Source organism: Falco peregrinus, chromosome 2 (genome assembly GCF_023634155.1).
Source record: "Falco peregrinus isolate bFalPer1 chromosome 2, bFalPer1.pri, whole genome shotgun sequence".
Classification (NCBI taxonomy): domain Eukaryota; kingdom Metazoa; phylum Chordata; class Aves; order Falconiformes; family Falconidae; genus Falco; species Falco peregrinus.
In genome coordinates, this window is record NC_073722.1 from 54,235,081 (window position 1) to 54,259,200 (window position 24,120).

At 42.0% G+C, this 24,120-nt stretch overlaps 1 protein-coding gene across 4 annotated transcripts in view; it reads left to right on the forward strand.

The window, feature by feature from the left end:
• The first annotated feature begins 4,302 nt into the window (after positions 1 to 4,302).
• CPEB2 (cytoplasmic polyadenylation element binding protein 2) overlaps positions 4,303 to 24,120 on the forward strand; it is a 55,161-nt gene continuing 35,343 nt past the window's right edge. For 3 of the 4 annotated variants that reach the window (XM_055794986.1, XM_055794988.1, XM_055794989.1), the window contains exons 1-3: positions 4,303 to 6,335; positions 9,200 to 9,478; positions 19,993 to 20,083. In XM_055794986.1, coding sequence (XP_055650961.1) covers positions 5,148 to 6,335; positions 9,200 to 9,478; positions 19,993 to 20,083 — 1,558 coding nt within the window. In that variant the 5' untranslated portion in view covers positions 4,303 to 5,147. The remainder of the gene's footprint in view (positions 6,336 to 9,199; positions 9,479 to 19,992; positions 20,084 to 24,120) is intronic. The other variant, XM_055794987.1, reaches the window with a different exon arrangement.

The following is a 24,120-nucleotide window of genomic DNA, read 5'->3' on the forward strand; positions in this document are numbered from 1 at the left end:
CAGTACTATCTGTAGCCACTTTACTTTTAACTGTAACATGCAAAAATTAATCAGAAAAGTTGCTTTCCATATTGGAATGAAAGCAAAGATAATTTTCACGTGCACCTGTTACTTGCAGCCCATATTCAAAATCACAGCCAAGGTGATTTTCCAACTAGCTGATAGGAGGTAAACAGCAGATTCCAGCAGCAGGCAGAGTGATTTTCATTTTTATGTATTAGGCTTCTGTTGTTCCTCTAATTTACAAAATGAGGAAGCACTGAAGTAACTTTGCATGGAGACAAAAGTCTACATACTACATCTAAATTTTTACCAGTTTTAAGATTTAGTATATGTTCCCAAAAAGTTTAACACTTGTTCAGTGGCATCAGATTAGGAAAAAGTATGGACCCTACCCTCAAGAACGTGCAGTTTTTAATGAAGCTGCACCCACAGACTCGGAAGCAGGCAGCATCTCAGCACAATCCCCTTCAGTTCTCATAACTTCTAGAAGTTTTTCTGTTCAAGCAGAAAAATAGAGTGGTGAGCCAAAATCTTTCTCATAATATCCTGTCACTAATACTGGCCAATAGCAGGTGTTATTTCCCTGGGTTTATAAAAAGGAAAGAACTTCAGCTGTGCATGGTAATTTCTAGGAGAGATGGCGACTGCTTGGGGGCAAATTCAGAAGCCACTGCCTTGATGACCCCTTTCATGTCACCCAAATGGCAGCCAGAAGCACTGCTTTGTAACCCTTACAGGTTATTTGATTTGTCTTTCTTCAGTGTTATTTAGCTTATTGCCACTTGTCTTTATATTTTCTCTTCTATAGCATTGCTGGTTCAGTTTGCCACACAAAATTTAGCACACAGTGGATGATGCAGAACACCAGAAAAATAAGATGACCATTGTCTTTCAGGCACTGACCTGGGAGAGTTGTCAGATGCAGCTCCACCACAGGCCTCCAAGGTGAAGTTGATGCCTGCATTCATTGTTGCAATGAATACACAGAAGCAGGTTGATTAAAGGCTGCAAGAACCATAACTTAGGTATATTTGGTTTTACCATACTGACGAGGTTTTTTTCAACATCTTTTTTTCAATTTACATATTATATACAGTGATACTGCATACGGCTTGGCATTCACTTGTCATAATGTTTGTTGTCTAGTCTAAGCAACTCTCCCCAGCTCTGTGACTCTCTTGCTTCCCCAAGTAATTCAGATGAGGGGGTGCTCTGCCAGTGTGCTCCCTTCTTCAGGCCCAAACATACAGTCACTTTCCAATAACAATCAAGGAACATGGAGTCCAAGCATCCCAGCATCCCCTAAGGTCTGGAAAGGCAAATCTAGGAAGTTCCCAAGTTGCAAATAGTGGAGGTAACTGAAGGAAGCATTATACATGCTTAGTCTGTTCTTACATACTTGTACGGCACCTGTTTTCAGACACTATTACCTTCCTACAAGCCCAATCCAAAAAAGCTCTCGAACTGCCCCTGGAAAGGGGCAACTAAGAGAAATGAAAGCAGGACAGAATCAAGGGATTACAAGGGAGAAAAAAAACATTAAAGCAAGAGGGTGTGAAGGCCAAATGGTGAAAAAACAAGAGACTGGGAACTGGAGAGAGAAAACAAACAGTGCCAAGGACAGGACTCAGCATTTCTTGATGACACTGAGATGCCAGTTAAGAGACTTCATTTCGTGGAGGAGAAACCAGAGTTTGTGGGCGCAGCATACACCAAGAGGTCTTGTCTCAGAGAAGAAGGAGGATATACAGCCCAAAGGATTCTTGGTTTGACTCAGTACAGCTGTTCTTGCTTATGTCAAAGTCAAGAAGCATATGCCACAAAACCAAGGAGCACCAAAGATGCCCTGGATTCTGCAGCACGATATAGCCAGAAGCTTTCCTCGTCATCAGCAGAAAGAGATATCAGGTTTCTTTTTCTAAAGTTACCTGCATTAGGGTAGAACAAATCAAACTTTGGTAGCACCTGTCTTGTGTTTGTAGAAGATGAGGCAGCTAATGCAGAGCAGATGCTTATTTTTTACATGGTTAAAAATAGATGAGATTCACCCCATGAAAGTTGTTCTAATAAACATACACAATTGAGATAGGTAACTACCATGGTAGAGATAAGCTATCGTGGAGGATGCAAGTACTCTTGTCTTTCAGTCAGTTTAGAAAGATACTCACAGATGCCATGATAGTTGTTTTGAAGAATCGCTAGAATTTGGGCCCGATTTAAAGGGGAGGGAACAGAGAACCTGACCACTTAGCAAAAAAAAAAAACCAAAACCCAAACCAAACATGTTCCTACATACTTAGTAGAAATAGGCAGCTGGTTATAGGACAGACATAGTGCGGCATTGCTTCCACCCTTGCTAGACACCTGAGAACGCCCCAGGTAGAGGAAAGCTTCTGTTCAGGCTTGCATATAACCGAATGTCAGGTGTATGACAGGAATGCAAAGGGAAGCCAGATGCTACCAGTTCTGCAGCTCACAGACCTAATGTTTATGAGGACCATGCCATGAAACAACTCACTATCCAGAGAAGAACCATTACTCGGCCAGCAACGTTTACTCAGCATGTGGTCATCTGTAGGGCCTTGGTATGCACTCTTTATTTTTTTGCCACTTGTAAGACAGATGGCTGCAGAGTTCTTGAAATAGATGCCAGTATAATGAATAATTCTGGATTACTAAGCCATAATACAGCAAAGATAAATATGTATCAATTATTCTTCAGTGCTGCAAATGTATTCTCATCTTAACCCTGCAAGATGGCATGGATACTCAAATACACACACCCACACAGGTCCACAATCACATCAGAGATGACTGCAGATGCTGAACCAATTTTTTTTTTCTCCACATTTTACATGCATATAACAAACATGTACAGATTTAATAAATAAGGACTGTTACACTGGGTCAGACCAAAGGTCCATCGGCCAAATGGAAAGCAGCCGTCCAGCCTTTTGACAGTGGCCACTAATGGATGCCTAGAAAAAAGTACAATAGGTCAAGCCTATGACACTTCCCCAGTGTGCTCTCACATTCAATAGCCGTGTATTAATCCTCTCACCAATGAACTACAGCTTTCCCAAAGCACAAAGAGAGCTTACTTATTTTAGTCTTTTCAGGGTTACCTAGATCTTTAACAGCACACCTATAGTTGCCAACTTGTAAATTTGTTTGCACTAAACAGTTGCCAAGAACTGTGCTTCCACTAGATGGGAAGGGTAAAACCCCACCTTTAGTAGCATCAGTCTAGAATATACCTCAAAAAGGCCTACCATGTGCCACTACACCTTAGTATGGGCTCAGTCTGAGCTCCTGCAAGCCCCTGACACCCAACAACATGTGGAAAGGTTTGGCAGCAGCATCGGGGTGGCAAGGAAGGGGCAACTGACCCTGCCTCCCCGGGGGAGCTGTGACACTCCTCACTGCACCACAGGGCGCGAAATACCCACACCAAGCCGAGCAAGCCCGCTCTGGCACCCCAGGACTGCCCCGCCAATCCCACACAGGTGGAGCGGCTGCGAGGCGATGACGAGCCCCCTGACCCCAGCAGCAAGCCCCACGGGTGGGTGCAAGCGGGGTACGCCGAGGCAGCCGCCGGGCACTGGGGGCACACGGCAGGGGGCACACGGCGGCGGGGGGGCAACACACCGCCGGGCAGACACGGCGAGCACTGCGGGCACGTGGCGGGGGTCGCACCGCCGGGCGGGCGGGCGGGCGGGCGCTGCGCCTACGACACCCGCCCGCCTCGTGCCACCGCGCTCGCGCCCCGCCCGCCTGCAGCGCGCGCCCCTGCGTCACTGCAAATGAGCGGCGCGCCAGGCGAAGCCCCGCCTCTCCGAACGGGATCGCGGGCAGCGGAAGAAACCACCAACCCTCCCTGCCTACAGACGGAAAAGCCGGTCGCACCCGCTGCCGAAAAAACAAATAAAATCATTTTATTTCAGGTATTTCCCGCTTGAGAGACGATACGTCGTCGAAGCCCAGCGAGAGCCTCCCTCTCCCAAAAGGGCAGCGGGTCTGCAGGGGCTTACTAAAAGGCTGTCACCTCCCCCTCGCTGAAGTGGGAGCGCCCACCCGGCTCCTCGGCGCCGTGCGCGGGGCCGTTGGTCAGCGCGAGCGCCCACCCCGCCCGGAGCCGCGCCAGTGAAGGGCAAAAGGGGCGGGCCGCCCGCGTGATGCATTATTCATGAGGGGGCGGATCCTCCGGCTCGTTACCAAGGTCGGCCGGGTGGGCAAGGGGGTGGGGCTGTGACGGAACGTTGACGGCTGTTCCGGCATTTTTAAGGGCGTTGCGCCCGGTTCCGAATCGGCAGTGGGGGCGGGGGAGGCGGCTGGTGGCCTGGCGGAGCCCTGCTGTGGGAACTGGGGCCGCCTGCCCTGTGGGGGTGCCGGCGGCCGGCCGGCTTCCCTCCCTCCCCGCTAGTGCCAAGCTGGGAAGCGCCCCGCGGCCCCCCCGCGTTCTGGTGTAGCGGCTGAGGGGAGCGGGGGGCGGGCGGGGAAGCTACCGGGGAGCGGGGCGGGTGTCGGGGGGGAACGACCTTTCCGGGGTATTTATTGCGGTGTAGCGGATCCCTGTGGGCGCGACTGTAGGCGGGAAGGGCCGCCCTGCCGTGGGTCCCGATAGATCAGAAGGGGGGGGGAGGGGGAAATCGGATTATTTATTATCGAAAGGCTCCGACATTTTAGAAAGCCAGCACATAGTGGAGGTGATGGCGAGGAAGAGGGCTTTATTCTAGAAAGTGGCTATTTTCTGGTTCATGTAGTGGTTTGCGATAGGCGGGTGTTTAAGCCCTCCCCGCTCCCCCCTAAGGTTATTAATTATCTTTGTCTCTTCAGACAGCCGGGGTGGGGAGTTCACCCCTCCGCTGAGCCGGTGTCAGGGGAGCCCCCTCCATCGCGTGGGGGATCGCAGCCGCGGGCTCCCGCAGACGGCGACTTCCAGCCACAGCCCGCTGTTGGGTGTAGGAGGCGCTGGCTCCGCCGCGTCCTTCCCGTCCCTGGCAGCAGCGGCCGCTTCCCGTGCCGCCGCCTCCTGCCACTTCTCACCCGCTGTAACCGGCTCCCTTGGCAGCGGCGGCGTGTCCGGTGGGTCGCCGCCGCCCTCCCCGTTCCCCTCAGCGGCCGCTGCTGCGCATCATCAAAACATGCAGGATGAGCTGCTCCTGGGGGTGACACGGCAGCAGCAGCCAAGCAGCGAGAGGCTGGGCAGCAGCCCCGCATCAGGACACCCCCCTCTCGGCCACCCCTCCTCTGACTTTAAACCCAGTCTCAGCCCCCATCAGGATTTAAACAAGCAGCAACCGCAGCAGCAACAGCCGCCGCCTCCTCAGCTGAGCCAGAAGAGGAAAGAGTTTAAGCAGCAGCAGCAGCAGCTCAGCAGCCCAGCCCAGCTCGGCAGCAGCCACCCCCTGAATAACCACCACCCCCCAGACTATCATCACCACCCCCCTCAGCAGCAGCAGCAGTTCAGCCACCCCACTGACAAGTACCAGCAGCAGGAGCACAGGCAACAGCAGCAGCTCCAGCTCCTCAGCGTTCACCCCCCGGAGCCGCCGCGGACAGGGGACTATCCGCACCACCGGCCCCTCAGTCCCGCCGAGCAGAAGGGCGGCGCGGACAGGGGGGGTGCAGAGCGGCTCGCCCCTTCCTGCCCGGGGGGATCGGTGTCCGCGGACCCCAATGTGGGGGTGGCCGCCGCCTCCTGCGTGAATCCGCCTCCGTCTCCTCCTCATCTGCAGGCGAGAGCCAAGCTGCCCCCCATGGAGTCCCCCCCGAACAGCCACTTGCTGGGCAGCCCCGGGAACCTCCTGCCCGGCGGGCTAGGCTCTGGCTTCAGCAGCCTGCAGAGCCCGGAGATCCCCAGCCCCCATCACCAGAGCGGGGGCGGCTCCTCCTCGGCGGCTTCCCCTCCTCCTCCGCCGCTGCCCGGCTTCGGCACCCCCTGGTCGGTGCAGACCTCGTCGCCGCCTCCGCAGCAGACGCAGCAGCCTCCGGTCTCCAGCGGCGGCGGCGGCGGGCAGATCAGCGCGATGCCGCCCCCGAGCCCGGAATCCGAGACCAGCTTCTACCCGGGGATCCCGTCATCGATCAACCCCGCTTTCTTCCAGAGCTTCTCGCCGGTGTCGCCTCACAACCCCTGCGCCGGGCCCTTCAGCAGCCCCTTCTCGGCCGCCGCCCCCCCGCCGCCGCCGCAGATGAATTTACCTCAGCAGCAGCAGCAACAGCAGCAGAACCGGAGATCCCCTGTGAGCCCCCAGCTCCAGCACCAACACCAGGCGGCGGCCGCCGCCGCCGCCTTCCTGCAGCAGAGGAACTCCTACAACCACCACCAGGTACCGGGCGGCGGCGGGGCGGCAGGGAGCCCGGGCGAGCCGGCTCCGGGGGGGAGCCTGGGGCGAGGGGCAGCCCTGGGGCGGGGAGGGGGACGGGAGGAGGGCACCGGGACGAGACAGGGGGGCTCCGCGCCCCTCGTTTAGCTGGTCGCGGGAGCCGGGAGGTTTCTCTCCCGGCGCTGCCGGCGCTGGGCGAGGCTGCGCGGCGGTGACAGCCCGGCGAGACCGCGGCGGCGGAGGCAGGGCGGGGCCCGGCCCGGCCGCTGTCGCCCCGTCGCGTTCGGCGGGCTCAGGGCCGCGGGCGGCCGGCCGGAGGGCACTTGCGGCCCGCTCGCGGTGTGGGGGAAGGCGGTCGTAGGGATCGGGCCGGGAGGCTGGTGGCAGCGGCCCGCCCCGCGCCCGGCCGTAGCTCCCCGCCCGTTCCGGGTGGCAGGTGGCGGGGCGGCCGCTTCGGCCGCGTCCCCTGGGCCGTGCCGGCCCCGCTCGGTGCGCCGTCGGCTGCCCGGGGCCGCCGCTTCTTTTCGGGATGTGAGGGGAGGGGGTTTCCTCTTACAAAAGAGGATAAACGCTCCTTTTCGTGTCAAGGGGGAGTTTCGCCGTCAAAATACCCCCTTGCTCGCCCGCAGCGAGCGCGGCGTCCCCGAACAATGAGCCTGACAGCTCCGGCCGGCGCCGCCTCCCCGGGAAGCCCCTTCCCCAGCCCAAACCTGCCCTCGCACCCCCTGGGCGTGCCGGGTGGGTGGGCGCGGGTCACCGAAAGCGGGCTCCGATGGGAAGGCTGTCGAGGTTGTTGCCTTTTCAGGGGGTTTGCCCGAAATCACTTGAATTTTGTGTGCAAAGACGGCGCTGTGTTTCGGGTTACCGTAGTTCTGCTACGGTTTTAATCAAGTGACATAACGATCCCGTGTTAAAATGGAAGTGTAAAAGTGTGCGTTTCTTCCTGGAACGGAATATTCATTGTAAGGAATCAGAGAAAAGCAGATCCACGTTAGTATTAGGCTAGTGCATTACAGCCACGTCTTGCTCCAATCGTTCAGTTATGGAAAGCCAAAGTTACATAGGCCTCGTCTTGAATTTTCTTCTATTCTAGCATTAAATCCTGTCAGGTTTAATCGGTAGAGCTGGATCTGTGAAGCATTTCTATCAGAGCTGGAATTGTGCATTGTGTGCTTGTCCAAGAACTGACTTGGGTGCATCGTGATTGGGAGCTGGTTGTCCTTAACATCTATAATAACCCTCTTCAAACAAATTCCAAAGCCATTCTCCAACAGTGAGCTGTACAGGAATTTTCTCTCAGTTACAAGTTGTAGGTAAACTTAAAACAGTGCCATGACAGCATAGTTAGCAATATTACAGGCTTGTTAACATTCAGCATTATCTCTTAAGGTTTGTTTCACAATAGTGTGTCTGCCTCTCCCAAAATTCCAACCCAGGTATTCAAGTTTTACAACATAATTATCTATAATTATATACAATGGGTTGTTTTCCTGATTACTTGACCAAAAATGGCTTTAGTGGGTTTTTGTGTTGGTTTGTTGGGTTTTGGTTTGTTGTTTTTTTTTGGGGGGGGAGGGTGTTGTTATAGTTGTATCTTTGTCTGCAGAAAGTTCTATTTTATCTAATATAACATTAATATGCTTTACATTTTTAAGTTATTAGAATTAACAAGCTGAGTGTTGCTTGCAGTGAAACTTAGAGGTAAAATTGCTGTGCTGTGACTTCACAGAAGAACTGAACTTAGAATATCTCACACATGTGCACCCCCCACCCCCCATTTCTATGTTTGAGAAAAAGCCTTTCCAAGAACAGATTTGAGAATGCTAAGGATAAGTACTGTTTGCTGTCAGTCAGGCTCAGTGGGTCCACCTCTTGGTAGTATGACAACCACTATAGGTCACTTTTTAGCACAAGTTGTGGTTTAGGAATAAAAACTTACCATCCTGTAAAATCTTTCCTCTAAAGACTGCTTCTGTTTTCATATTGAGGAATATAGGGCACTTGAATGATACAAAAAATACTTCATGCTGTGTCTAAATATGAAGAAAACCCCAAAACTCAAAAAAAAACCAAAACCAAAAACAAAAAACAACAACCCCTGGATTCCACCCTGTAGAATTCCCCAGATAGTCCCGTTCATTACTCCAGAAATACTTGAGCAGTGGCTTCAGTATAACACATTTTAATGTGGAAATGTTAAGATAGCTCCTTCAAACAGAGTCTCGGTACAGTAATCAGTCCTCTTTTTGCTCTTGCATGGTAATACTGAGACAATGATACTCAAAATACTGCGGGGGGGGGGTGGGGTGTGGAATCAATCTGCCATATCTATTTCAATCTTTTAAGTTTCTGCTTGCTGTAGTGAAATACTACTACTCAGTAGAAATACTTGTTAGTAGTAGGCTAATAATTATTTTAGTAATAGTTTTAAAAATTTACCCCTTTTGAAATTCTTGTGTTATTTTTACAGAGTTCCCACTAGATAATACTAAGTAATGTATTACAAAATGGTCTCAGGGGGTTATTTTTAACATGGTTTTACACCTTGGAATTGTTGTACTGCATAGCTTTAAAGAATGCTACCAGTTACTAAAACAATAATCTAAGTTGTTTGCACAATTACTGTGGGGGTTTTTGGGGTGTATGGGGGAGTTGGCATTACAAGGTTTTTTTATGATGCTGTTTACTTCCTTGCCTCAGTAATTAATTTACATGTTATCAGGAAAGAGTAGTTTATAGAAATCTCTGTGCATTGATTACTTGGTGGTTGGTTCTTAACAGTTTTTTGTTTGTTTTGTGGGGTTTTTTTCAAGTAGAAAAAGATTTCAAGTATCTTCAAAATAATGTAAATGAATCTTTCTTTGTAGCCTCTTCTGAAGCAGTCACCCTGGAGCAATCAGAGTAGCGGCTGGAGCACAGGAAATATATCCTGGGGAGGAATGCATGGCAGAGACCATCGTAGAACTGGAAACATGGGAATTCCAGGAACTATGAACCAGATCTCTCCTTTGAAGAAGCCCTTTTCTGGTAATGTCATAGCTCCTCCTAAATTTACTCGCTCCACTCCATCAGTGACGCCAAAATCATGGATTGAAGATAATGTTTTCCGAACTGACAACAACAGTAATACTCTGCTTCCTTTGCAGGTAAGGATGGTATGTAACTGTTGTGTTCATAGTCTTGCGTAGCATTTTGACTTTGTTCATTTAAAAGGAGAATTAAACAGGGGTTGCAGCCCTGATACTTTTGTGTACAAATTGTGTATTTGTATATTATTTTTAGTTCTAACAACTAACCCCAGCATTTTCTGTGCATTCAGCAATATATGATTTTCACAGTTAAGAATATTGACTGTCAAGAAAGATAGAAACTGTAGCCACTGACACAGCAATAAAGCAAAATGTTTAATCCAGCAAGTACTTTCTGCCTATGATAACACTAATACTCTTCTAAATTCCTTTAAAACTCAGGATCTTTTTTGTTCGCCTGCCCTTCTGAGTCTTTGTCATGTTGTCTTTTACTGGTATTCTAGGGTGACATTTGCATGTTAGGTGTTTTTTCCTCCATACTCTAGCAACTTTTATATTATGTTTTGAATGGAAGCCCTGTATTTAGAAGTGTTAAACAGGAGGGTGTGTCTTAGAACTAAAGATTTGGGTGCACCTCCTGGACTTTGTCAGTGACATCTTATGTGACTTTAGGTAAGTCTCTTAACCTTAACCTCAGTTACCTGTTGGTAAAATGTTATTTTTCCCATTCCTGCCTGTATTCATTTAGTCATAACGTTTCTTGTAAGCAGAGACATCTATTATTTTGGATTCAAATCTCAGTTGCCATTCTAACAATTTGTAGTTTTTTGCATGGGTTTTTTTGTTGCAAAAAAGCCTTGGGCTACTTATTTTAGAAATAATGCATTTTAAAATAGAAAGCAGCTATTCCATAAATTCTGTACGTTTTAATTTTTTACGCGTGTGTCAGCTTCTGTTTTTGTCTTTACACTGAGCTACTACATTCCAGCAAAAGTAAAAAAGTTAATATGCAGAGAAAATAAAATGTTTCTTTATCTCCACATAAGGCTATTACAGTTGAGTTTTGTTAGGTTTCACACAGAGTAACCTAGAGTTTTGTCAGTTGTTTTGAGTTTGTAGAGCTGTATTTGCATCAGTTAGCAAGCTGATCCTTACATAGCTGTAGTAGTGGCAAAAGGGTGCTCCCTGGAACCAGATTTCCCATTAGAGTTCCAATTCTTCTTTACCGCTTTGCTGGTGGAGTTTCATTTGGCACAAGAGGCCATGTCCTGACTCTGTCCAGGCAAGCTCTGTCACTTGCAGTATTGTTGAGGCTAATGGTGACTTTTGGACATAACCTAAATTGTGCTCCAAGTGTGTGCATTGGACCTGAAAACTTGAGGATTTGCTATACAGTGAAGACCTGTTCCATTAAGTACCCTTGCTAGCTGGAGTATCATAGTTGAGTCATTTTTGCGTGGTTGGAAAGATGAGAAAAAAGGTACCTTTCTGTATGTATTTAACCCGATCTATTAGGGAAAACAGATTGTGGATAGGTAATGCTTTATGGTGGAGGGCTCCAAGAACAGCTAAAAGTAAACACTGAAAATGTCTCCTGAAGACGTTAGTCTAAGGAACAGGGTTAAAAATATTTATGCCATCATAGGTTGAAACTGCGGTGATGTATACGTTGGAAATCATATGCAGCTAAGCACAAGTTGTGAACGTATTTATTCATTCAATATGTTTTATAAGTCAGTATGACTATTACTTTGAACTTTCAGAAGCTTCTGTGGCGGTCATCCAGTATAGATTAACTCATTTTATGTCTAAACAAAAGTCCTGTGCATTCAAACTATAAATCATTTTTATCTTCTAGGGTAGAAAAAAAATCCTTGCAATTTAACTTCATTAATGTTTCCGTTTGGGGGTTGGTATGTGGTTTGGTTTATGTTTAAGAGATGGTGTCAAAAGAGATGGTGTCAAAATAAGAAGGTAGGCACACTTAATTGGTGGTGGTGGTACCTGTGAACACCAGAGCAGCCAGTTAGACAGACTTGTTTGGCTACTTTTATGCTGTAGATCCATCTATGCTTAAATCTTCCATATGTATATAAAGTCATAGTTGCAGAACACAGTAAAAATAATCCTCTGAAGGGTTGCAGCGTTATCTACTGCTATTGTGGGAGTACTAGATGTTTCCATAAATTACTTTGCTACACTGAAATTGTGTTTTTATTTTTCAGTTGTTAGACAGTTGTTATATGGTTAATTCCTTGTGATGACTGTTACGTTTTGCAAGTCATAATGAAAAAGTTAAATAGAGCTTGGAGCTCGTGCTTCTTTTCATCAGGACTTGTCTTGGCAATGGCAATGCTGTCAAACACCCATCTTGCTAATTTGTACTGCTTTGTCTCCTTCCATAAAAGGCTGAGGTATTTGGATTGAGGGTTCTTAAAGATACAGTAGCAATTGCAGAAGATAGTCAGAAATAGCGGTAATTAAATTTTGTGCCATTTGGAAAAATTTGCATGAAATTATTGTATGTATGTAGAAGTTACCCATTTCTTGCAAGTTTCCAAAGAGCAAACACATGTTAGCATGCATGTTGAATACATACTGTATCATTCACAGTTTTGTGGGATACTTTTCTGACGATTGTGCCATCTTTAACAACGGTATGTATGGCAGGGGACAAAACACCTCTCCTCTAAACTTCAGCTAGCTCAAGCTTAGCAAATGAGAACAGCTTAGAAAAGCCAGTGTCTTCACTAACTTTCTGTAGATAGTTAATGTACTGCTACCGTTTCTTAAAATGCTGTATATTTTTTGCTGAGTCCAAATGGCATTCAGCAGTGTCAGCTGCTCATCCAGTTTCTGTAAAACATGTACCTGATGCAAACAAGATAAGCCACAGAGGAATCACATACAAATTCAAAGCTTTTCCCTTCCATGAAACCTCGTTATTCTTTGGTGTTTGCATTGATTGATTGTCCCCAGTATAGAACTGACATAACTTCTGATGAAAATAATGTTTTGTGGCATTAAACTAATATACCAATGACAATGAATGTCGTTACTGATAATTGAGTAAGTAATTGTGTGTATCACTAAAGGGATGAAAGCAGATTTTCTGTACTTTGTAGTTAAAACTTCAGTGGCTGCATGAGTTACAGCAAAGGTGCTTTTCTTTACAGCAGTTATGAAGGACATCTCAGGGGAATTTTCCAAAGTTCAAGAGTTTTTGTTTTGTTTTTAAATAAAAGTAGTTAAACATCATGGCAACACGTTTAAAAATGAGCATATTTAGCCAATAGCCGTTTTTCTTATGTGACTCCCAGTAAGAACCTTTTTTTTTTTTCCTCCCTCGGGTTTGTAAGATAACACAAACTAAAGTTCATTCATAGACAAAACTATGTCTGCAAGTTGAAGTTCTGCCACACTGCTTGCACCATTATAGGTACTTCATATAGGAAGGGGTTTGATTGACCTGGATTGTACTGGAATCATTTAGGAACAATTGGGATCTTGTCAGGTATTCACACCATCTAACTTAAGCATTTAATTGAGGCACCTATTTCTCTCTCCTTGGAGAGAATCTAGGCTCCTTATTTAGATAATCTAATTCTCTACAAGAACATACCTGGCACCACTGACCTTATACAGCCTGCTGGATTCCAGTGTTGGCTTCTACGTTGCGTGTCAAGAAGTTAAACAGTACTAATATTGTCTCTTATTCCCTGTTCTTAACTACAAAAAAAAAAGCCACCAAAATAAACAATGGTGCAAAATTAAAAATGTTTTTTTCTTGGGGGAAAAAAAAATACGCTTCTGGCATTTCTGTAGCTAAAACAAGCACAGAAATCACTGTTCTGTGTATTTGGTTTTTTCATTTATGTTCCTTGGATGAGGAAAATTAGCCATTAATTTATTAACAATTTCTAAATTTCTTTTAAAAAATGCAGTGTCTGCTAACTATAACTATTTTGATTGCAAGCTTAATATAAATTCTTAATGTCTTGCAAATTAAACTTACTAAAATCTATTATAACAGTTTAATAATGCACTTCATTAACTATTTTCATTCTAGTAAAAATACTGCATTCAGTGAATAGGAATTTAGTTTCTGTGTTTCTTCTGAGTTAAGGTAATACACGGCATGTCTGGGTGTTTTTCACCTTGATATGTCCTTCCTATTTGTCCATACAAACAGTATGTGCAATGTTCATGGTCCTAAAAGCTGTTTTTTATGGTGAGGTACCATGTCTTACAAATGCAGATATTATTTTTTTTCATTTCTTTCTGAAATGTGCTTGTTTTCACAGAAAACAAAACACACTGGCGAAGCAAAATTATTTTTAAGATTGTATGTCACAACAGGTGTTAGTTTTAGATATTTAATATAAACTGCTGTCATGTTGCTTCGGTCTTACAACCGCTTCTATTCAGAGGATTTCAGATTCTCAATATGATGGTTTTAGTACTGGTTAATAAATGCACAGTTTAAATGTCTAATCTAGATGACACGTACTAGTCAATACTAGATGAAGAGCAAGTTGCTGAAGTTGGGTTCTTAATGCCATATTTAGACTCCTAAATAGGTGGCCTGTTCCTTCAGAAGTGTTCAGAGTTTCGCAGCTGATGTGAAACTTTAAGGCATTGGGAGTATCTAGCTGTTAAATTACCTTAATTGTCAGACTAGTGTATTTCTCCAAACACTGATTGATAAGCCAGGTTTTACCAGTTTATTTTAACTAAGGCAATACCTGCAACAGAACAGTGTCTTCAGGATTTTTAATGCAATCGATTGATTACCTGGGGCAGATTAAATAACATCCAGAACGATGTATTTGTCTGATGGCCACACTGGGGATCTCTGTAACTGGAGAAAAATGTCTACTGCCATGCTTTTAACTTCAGGATTAAGACCTTTGACTAAGTAGTATTGGGAGCTGCACCGATGAATGATTCAAAGGAATCAATTAGCAGAAAGTTTGTGGGGCTTACCATACAAATGTTTTTATGACTTTTTATGAACTAAGAATTCTCTCCTACTGTTAAAGTCTGCTTCTGTTACACAGCTTATTCTATTGATGCAAGTCAAAATCAGAGTTAGGAAAATTCAACGAAATAATTAGTAGCCGTGATAGTATAGCAGTGATTTATAAGTGAAGTATCTCCCCTTATTCTGTCTGCTAAAGCACGGTTATTCTGTAAGTTTAAATGAATATGTTCTCACCTAAGATCTATCCAAAAGTACATTTACTCTATGGTCTGATGTATTTGCATTTAAGTACTGAAGACTGTATAGATATTTCTAGAGAGTGGGGATGGGGGGTGGTGAAGAGGGTAAAAAAAACCCCACACCTAAAACCCCAAAAAGAACCTCAAACTTGAATAACAACTTCCCCTTAAAATGTTTAATTGTTCCTGTAGTTATTTTGTTGAGGGTATTAATATACAAATCTACGAGATTTGCCTTTAAAGTCTTGGCAAGACTGATTTATATCATCTCCATAATATATCTGGTTTGTTTCCAGCTTATGAATGTATATTCTTGAGCTGGAGTACTCCAGTATGGATACAGTACGTGCTGTTGGGATTTTTTTGTTTATGTTTAAGTGCCTGTGTAATTGGGAAGTAGGTGTGTGTCTGCCACAGGACCTGTTCTTGGTACATTTTAGGTTAATTTAGCCAGCTCATATAGCCGATTGTGTAATTTTAACTTCAAAACACTTCTGTTGTCAGGTTGACCGTTCACAGATGTCTACCAGATATTATAGTTCAGCTTTACCGCTAATGACACCACGGAAAGTAACCAAGCAATTTCATGTATCTACTTTAAGCCTTCCTCCTTGCTTTTTTACAGAGCTAAAATTGTAGTTGTCATAGGTTTTCATATCAAGTTTCTCATTTCCACTAGTTATGGTTTCAACAAGTAGCTTATAATCATAATATACCTTCACTAAAATGAAAATTACTTTAAGTTTAGGTGTTAGCAAGGATGATATTTTAGGATATATAATGTACTTAATTGTTAGGTTATTGCTGCTAGTGTTAACACTGAATACTATATTCAGGTACTCTTTTAAGTCTGTGAATACTTTATTATTAAATGAGCTATCACTTTGTAGTCTTAGAACACATTTTGATTCAGAGGTCAGTTTTAGGGTAAAAAATGGAACCTGTTAACATTTGAGTTTGGGAAGTGATTTAAAAAGTTTCTTTAACTGAGCTTTTAAAAAATTCAGTTAATTCAGCAACGTCAAAGCTACAGTTTTTTTTTTTTTTTTCTAGCCAGCTAAGACTGTACTCAAAACTGATCGTAAGCTTTATGACTTTTGTTTCCAGCCTCCCATCAGATGGTGATACATTTTTTAGAATATAAGGGACATGTAAAGGAGCGTATTTTGAAGATACTTGCACTTAATGAATTTAATACCCATGTTAAAAATCTATTTTTTTACTTGAAGTAATCTTGCAGATCAGTAGTTCAAAGCATGTATCCAAAACTCAGAGTTGTTTAACTTCTTAATATCTATTTTTGGTGTTTGTGGTTAAAGATTAGCAAAACTGTATTTACTGTTTAATAGTTTCTGGCCTTGTATTTGCTTTATGCAGTGTGACAATATATAAGCTTTGAGGTGTGACTGCACTGAATTTCTGCAAATGCTCAAACCTGATACTCTTTGCATAAATAGCATGGATATATTTAGAAGTCCTAAATAGATTGTACCAAGAAAAATTATTTGTCCAACAATTAGGTGTTGAAACTTGCTCTTCAGAGAAAGCTGCCCTCTTGCTGTTCATTCCACATTTAGACATCCCTGGGGAGGACTTCTGAAACATGCACTGTGTAGATGTGTTTTGGATGGCGTTGTCAAAAGGTCCTTCTAGTACTAACTGTATCCTATGGGTAGGATACTTTATGCTTCTCCTATATTGTGTTGAATTGTAAAAATTCAGAAAGAATTACCACTTTTCTGTAGGCTTGCTTACATAGTCTTAACTTCTAAGTTGAGGTGACAGCTTGTCACTTAGCCCTGTACCTCTGAATCTGTAGCCCTGTACCTCTGAATCTGTAGGCAGTTACACAAAAACCACATTTTCCATTCTGCTGTGTATGAGTGCAGTTGTGATTACTGGTATGGGAATGGTGGGTCAAGCAGGATTCAAATCTTTATACAGGTTAAAAAACAAACAAACAAAAAAACCCCCAAACAAACAAAAAAAAAACCCCAACAAAAAAAACCCGCAAAACCTAGTGTGAGAATTTTTAGTGCTTAGGAGAAGTTAACTGTCAGCTTTGGGGAAAAAACTAGCATTATGCTGTGACATTCCACGGAGATATGCACCTTCTGACACATGAAGAGCTCACTAGCTGCTTAGCACAGGACTGATGAGACACAGAGCTGAGGGAAATGCAAAATATTTTACAGGAATACAGCCTTGACAGAAGGGGCTTTTGGAGTCAGGATAACACAAAACTTGTATTAACATATATGCTTATGTATCAATGCCTTTGTACTACAGATTATCTTCAGTTTCATTATTTCAACACAGTTGATAACTGGTTATCAATCGTGTTGAAATAATGAAACTAAAGATAGTCCCAAGAATTAGGACTATTTCCATGTGCACGGAAAACTACCTAAAACAATCACGTTCAGTGGTAGTACTTCTTGTGCTTGTCCCAAAGACTGAGGAAAGTGGTTTCCTGATAGAGTAGAATGTGCTGTAGTAGAGCTGTCCCCTTTCAAGCCATTGCATATTTTTTTCTGCAGAACTTTCTAGAAAATCTTTGCTGCTGTGACCTACATTATTGAAGTATTTTAAGTTCTGCTTTGAAATGAAAGCTTCATATTTGCGTAGGTAACTGTGCTGATTAAAGATATGGTTTACATATCTGGAGAGCACGAAGCAGTGTTCTAGTGTTACAGAGCCTAGCTGCACAGAGATTTAAAATGCGCCTTGTACCCAAAGAATGACTTAATCCTTTTGAGATAGTTAAATTTCAGATAATGTTGTTTTAGAGTATGTTGTTCATCAGTGTAAATTGAAATAGATGTTTTCAAGTCTGAAGCACTGATTACCTAGGTATTACCCAAACTCACAAGTGGGTATGGTGATGTAGGTAGTGAGACAGCAAAACACAATTCCCATATTTACATCTTGCTTTACTTCAGTGTACTCATTACACTTTTATATTGTACAGTACATGCATATTGCATGTGTCCACTGCCAGAAATGAAGTAATACAATTCAAAGAAACAGACCTCTCTTTTTTTTTTTTTTAACCTTTATAGACATAAGCTTTCTAAGGTGTAAAGGGAATGGGAGAATATTTTTTTCTTCAACTTCCAGCAGCACAAGACCTTTCACTTTGGATGCACAGAACTTGCAAAACGGAATGATGCAAGGGTGAAGTTACAATCATTGCACCATGTCAGCCACTGGAGTACTTTACAAATGAATCACAAATGCATGTTACAGGTTTTACTTTTCGGTTTTTCTATAAGATCCACAACCAATTGGGCCAGTTGTATGACAGAGCCCTTTTTTACAGGCTTCTGCTCCCCACAGCAGAATTAAGTCTTACTTTATAATGACCATTTGCCAGATAGTCATGTTACCTCATCGTAGATGTATACAGCAATAATAAAAAAATAAGTAAGAAAATTTTATTTAGTGAGGCTGTAACCAAGTGTCACATGTGGTTAAGTCCAGTTTTTACAAATGCTAGTTCTCTGCACCTATCAGCTACAGAGGTAGCAAAGCATGTTTCTGTTTACTCAACATTGGTTTTTGCAAGAGCACTTATCAAGGATTAAAAATCTTGATGAGATACACCTTTTGAATGCAAGGGGACAGTTGGCAACAAATCCAGCTTTGTCATTGCTCATACCTTCTACAGAAAGCAGGTTCACTATCGTAGGCAGGTTCTTTGCGCTATTGAGAAACAAGCCTGCAAGGGCATGGAAGCAGACTAGTCACTTCAGTTTCATTCTGCTGATTCTCAGGACTGCTAGAGAATTGAATGAAAGCCAACCAGTCCCAAAATAAGGCTGCTGTGAACTAAAATAGTACTGGTGAGTTGCTGGCTCTCAAACCAGGTTGAAGATCACCTCGTGGACTGTCAGTGGCATTTGGTCTGGGACATGGCAAGGAGACAAGAGAAATACACTTTTTTAGCTTATTAAAATTATCTAAAGGCTTCCAAAATAAAGGATCTGATGACCATGGCACATTGGTTATAGTTGTTTGAGGGAGAAAGCTGGAAAAAAGGCTTCTCTCTCTTCATCCCAACATTGTATAAAGTTGACTAAACTTTCTAAGAAAGGTGAGAATAAAATCATAGTTTCATCATGACTTGTTTTGCAAAACTTGCTAAGTCAGTTTCTGACTCATAGAAAACCTCTATTTCAAAGCTTGCTTTTTCATTCCCCAAACATGAAGAATACCTGCATGCTGGGGGATGTAGTTGAAATTAATCTATGTTCTGCTGAGCTGTCATGGAAAGTCACACTGAATGTGGGTCAGATACCTTATGTCACCATTAAATATGTACTAAGTGGATGGCTGCAGCTTCAGCAAATTTTAATGGTCATGGGATGTGTGGTGTATCTCCTCCTACTCTGTTGAATTACTACAGTGCAACCAGAGAGGACAACAGTAAAATTAAGGCATGTTTACAGGATTCCTTTAAGTGCAATACAGTCCAGCCAAAAGCCTTGCAAGTAGAAGAGCTTAAGGTTTCACAGAAACTATTTTCAGTCTCTGAAGGTATCCCAGAAAGACCAAAGAAGTTAAATTCATCTTTTTTCTGTTGCTGTAACTTGGTTGTATTAGAAAACATGGGAGAAAATGTCCTAGTTGAACATACAATCAGTGAAAACATTTATGATTTATTACAATAGCTTTTATTACCTTCAGTGAAAAAATAATTGTAAGACATTGTGGTAACTCTTTTTTAACTTAATGTGCAAAAATATCATTCTCTAGAAGGCTGATAATCTATTAGTAAGCTTTGTGACATTTTCTTTTCATAATTTAGCTGTAACTTCCCGACCATTAACCATTTAGTGCTGCCAATTTGTAACACAAGTCTTTGTATGCAAAGGGTCTCAGATTAGTCACCCAGAAGGCAGGAAGTGCAGTCTCAGCAGGGGCCTGCGGGCCCATGCAAGGTACTTAGCCAAGCACCAAGAAAATGCTTGCTTTCATATCAGGTGACTGTCCTTCTTGTCCTGTAGTTCCCCACCTTACTCACTATTTAACTTCTGCATGAAATGAAATTGAGCTCTTGCAGACATTAGTCTCCTTCATTAAACAGCTTAATGCTTACCTCTGCTGTGGATCACTAGAACTAATTCAAGCAGTTCTGAAGGAAACGGGCAATCACAGACTATAAAAGTGCACACACAGAAGAGTCTTTCACAATGCATCTCTAGTTTTATATTTGGATGCTGTTAAACTTACTGTTAATAAAAACAGGTCTTACTGTTAATAAATTCAGGTATCTTAAGCTTTTGTATCATTGTCCATCTCCAGAGTGTATAAGCCTTTAAAAGGCACCTTTGTCTTCCTATCAAATTTCCTGTTAAAAAGTACAGAATTTGTATTCCAATACTAAGGATTTTGTTCTCTTTTAGGATCGAAATAGAATGTATGACAGTCTGAATATGCACTCTTTGGAAAACTCCCTTATTGACATTATGAGAGCAGAGCATGATCCACTTAAAGGTATGTTATTATGCTAAATAAAGAAAAAAGGGTCATCCATTCTGCATATTTGAATTAATACTGATTGCTCATTTAGATTCTAGGTTCGTATTAAAATAGAAAATTAAGTATTTTCTCAACTCACATGAAAGGTCAATCTCAAGCCGCATTTTACTGAAAACACTGGTTTACAGTTGCTTAAAATTTAAGCTTTAGTGTCATCTTAGGTTTTTCACCCTCCCTCCTCCATCCTTCCCTCCTTTCCCCCAAGAAATTAATAGTTTTATTTGAAATGTACTTGTTTGCTGTAGGAAATTCTACCCCAGTTGGTGAAGACATACTGTTAGAGGTAGCCAAAAGGGAGGGGGAATCACACTGCTACCAGTGTTAGCCAGTTAATTTTCCCTTTGCAGTGGAAGCTGGAAAGAAAATTAAGTCCACTGATAAATTCAGGTTTTGTCCTTCCAAATATTTTTTCAAAGCTCCTGGAGGATAAAAATCCACCTGATTGTCCAGTTTCTGTTTGTCTGAAGAAGTCCAGGAATACACTTCACTTTAGAATGCTGGTTCCTCTTACCCTTCTGGGTTCTGTTCACATCATTTGGCCACAGCAGTAAGAATATAGCTAATATTTGTGGGCTTCAGTTTCAGCTCTTCTATGCACTGTACATTAACTCACTCTTTTGAATTCTGTTTTTCCATACTTACTTTCAGGTGGTGTTTACTGTTGAACTTTGGGACAGGGACCCCAAGCCATTTTATTTGGCCTGGTCAAATGTTACTTCATTTGTGGTGTTATAATTAGACTAACACAGTCAGACTTTAAAATTATCTAAGACTTCAGCCTTGTTTTGCGGAAATTAAGCCTCAGTATTGAAGTGATTGAAAAATTTTTAAAAAAACACCCTATGTAAAAAGAAATATTTTATATTTAGTCCCATTCGCTCTCTATTTCTAGAGACTGCTAGACTTTACATGTATTACATGTGCCCATAAGGGTCTGTGTTCTAATGTGAGACAGTTTGCTCATCTGCTTGTTTCTCTTAAGATCTGTAATCAATTGAAAGGCCTGTAGTATTCAGATATTGTGTAACAGTATTGTGAGATTTACAATGTCAAGCCAAAAGTTTGGTGGGATTTTTTCGTGCTAAAAATTTCTACAAAGCATCAATAAATAGGTAGCATTTAGTTAGCCGGTTAATTTTCCTCCTCTTTATAATAGAGTGGAAGCTGAAATTGAATTTTCTTAGATATTCTTAAATCAGATCTTTTGTTTCTTACTACCTACAGAGAATTAATGTTAATCTTAAGAAATGTATCATTTAAGTCCATTATTAAATTACATTTCTGTCTATTGTGCATATTTACAAAACACTGCTAACACAAAGGGGTTGAAACCTGTGAACAGTTAGCCCTGTGGTAACTGCTGTGTACTAAAAGCATGCATATCTCATCAAAGACAAGGTAACTATTTAGATTATCACTGTTTCAAAGCATTGTTGCTTCAATCTGCCAACTCAGGTGCTGACTAATACCTCTTTGGTTATCTGAACCCAAATCTACCATCAGGAAGGATATTAAAAGGTAAAGCTACTGTAAGGCACAAAATCAGAGAATGCAGATGTTCTATTGGAATATACTGTCATTGGCACCTCTCACATCGCTCAAAACTGGTCAGTTTCTTTGCTTTTTTCTGTGCCTGCTGATGTAACAAATGGAAGTGGTTGCTCTGTTCCCTCTGCCATCTCACTGTTTTCATTTTGGCTTTATAATGCAGAAGAATTTTCAGAGGCACAGTAAGCACAGAAAAGGCCCATTTTTATTTTTATTCATCTCTTCATATTTCAATATGATACAATAGATGAAAATGATCTATTTCCAATAATAATTTTTCAGCAAAAATGAGACTAGATAAAGCTTTAAGATCTTAAAGTGAATTGGGTTCATTCACAGACACTTAAAAAAGTAATGTTTCTGTAGTTATTCTGTACTTTCTAGGGACATGAGAATATTCAGTCTAGAGTTAAGAGATTTTGGGTTTTTTTAACAGTTTCACCATCATACTCTTGCACTGAAAATTCTGCTAAGTTTTATGTTTGAACTAAAACAGATGGAAGCCACAGATAGTGATGAATTCAAAGGAAATCTATTTTTTTGTTCGAGTGCCAGAGAACAATGCATGCGCCAACTGAATTTAAATAGCGTAATGGTGTGCTGTTATTTGAATTGGTTGATTAATTTTTTTGTTTGTTTGGAAGTTAGTACTGCAGCTGAAACAGCTAATTTATTAACAGTAAGACAGAGAAATGTTCCTTACTGACTGAAAATGGGAGGAAGAGAGATCACATCTTAGAATAGCGTTTTAGCTCCTCTCTACCTCTCTTCTGTTTAGTCACCACTAGTTGGTATTTCTGTAATTTCCTAGCAACTTCAATTTCTTCTTTTTCTGCAAACCATGAAACGCTAATTTTGTTATTTCAGTCTCTGTGGCTTTTCTTTTCACCACAGAAGGTCTGACATTTACTTAAGAACCCATCGTATTTTCTGGCAGAATGCACAGGATTAAGAATATTATTGTTTATTTGTTGTTCTTATTAATATATAACATACTTTGTTGTAACTAAAGAACATTTTGTTACCAGAAAATATTTTTATGACAAGTTTTTAAGTAAATCTAAGCACACTAAAACAATGCATCTTTTATATCAGACCACAGCAGTAAAATGAAAGTCCCTGGAATTTCAAGCACGTGTTTCAGATTTAGCTGCTTACAGTATCTGGAGTATGACTAAGCATCTTGTCTCAGATTTTGCACAATGCAGAACAGACACTGTGTGTACTAGCTCACAGCTTTAAGTTTTGCATTTCAAGATCCATTTTAGAAGGAAGTCAAATTTCACCATTTTTGTCTTCATGAACTTGAAAAAACTTTATTTCAGATGATTCACTGAAAGCTAAGTTTATTCCTGCCAAAAGACTTTTCACAGATGCATAGTTTTGGCTTCACTTAGACAAAGTTTAGTCATTACTACAGACTTGATCAAAAGACAGAAGTAATTTTTAGCTTTCAGTAAGATACTTTTTCAAGGCAGGTTAATAGGGAATAAATGCTTAACTTCACTAGTCATTGCAGCAGAAATACTGTTCATATTAAAAGAAATATTTCCCACATAGTTTTCTTGAAATGCAGTTCATAGTAAGACATTAAGTAACATATAAGATTACCCCTTCCAATCAATGGAATATAAACTGAAGTTAATAGAAGTTAAACTAAAATCAGTTCATTTTTACATTGTTATTCTTAAATACTCTTTTTTTATTCTTCTTATAGCCCTTAAAACGATTTTGAGAGAAGAATTACAGTGTTGATATACTACCAATACCCATGTATTTCAGGCTAATTCTTCCAGACATACCTCTTATGTACTTGCATTTTTTCTCCTCCTCCCCCAAATGCCAATGCCTCTTGATATCTAGATGTAAAAAAACTTGGGTTGTAGACATTTCAGAAACAGGAATGTCAATGCGTTTGGGGTAAAACAGGTTATGAAAGAAACTTAGAAGAATGGTTATATTTTGCACAGAATATGTATTAGAATTGAGAGGCAGTTTAAACATCTTTCTAGTAAAGTCTCTGGTATTTCCCTTGTAATTTAAAGGCTTGTCTTTTATAAGGCAACTGTATTCAATTCAAATTCATTTCTGTTTCCTGGCCAACTCTCTTACAGCTTTGCAAGCTACGTGTAAGATAGTACTGAACTTGAATTAGCCATAGCTGTATTAGCCGGAGTAAAGGAAGGAATATTAACTTCATGTTGGATTTTTCTTCTGCTTCTTTGTGAGGGGCAAAACAAATTTTTTTGGGGAAAATTACACAAACATATTTTACGTATAGCTAGTAATAAATAATAAAAGTAAACCATTATTATTTGGCTTATCTGTGGGGAAAAATAACATGCACTTAGTCTGTCTTGCTTTTTCTTGGTTTTATTTCCCCTTTAAATTGGTTTAGTTGAGCTTTTCATCTCTTGGACATCTTTCTTTTAAAAGCAACCTGC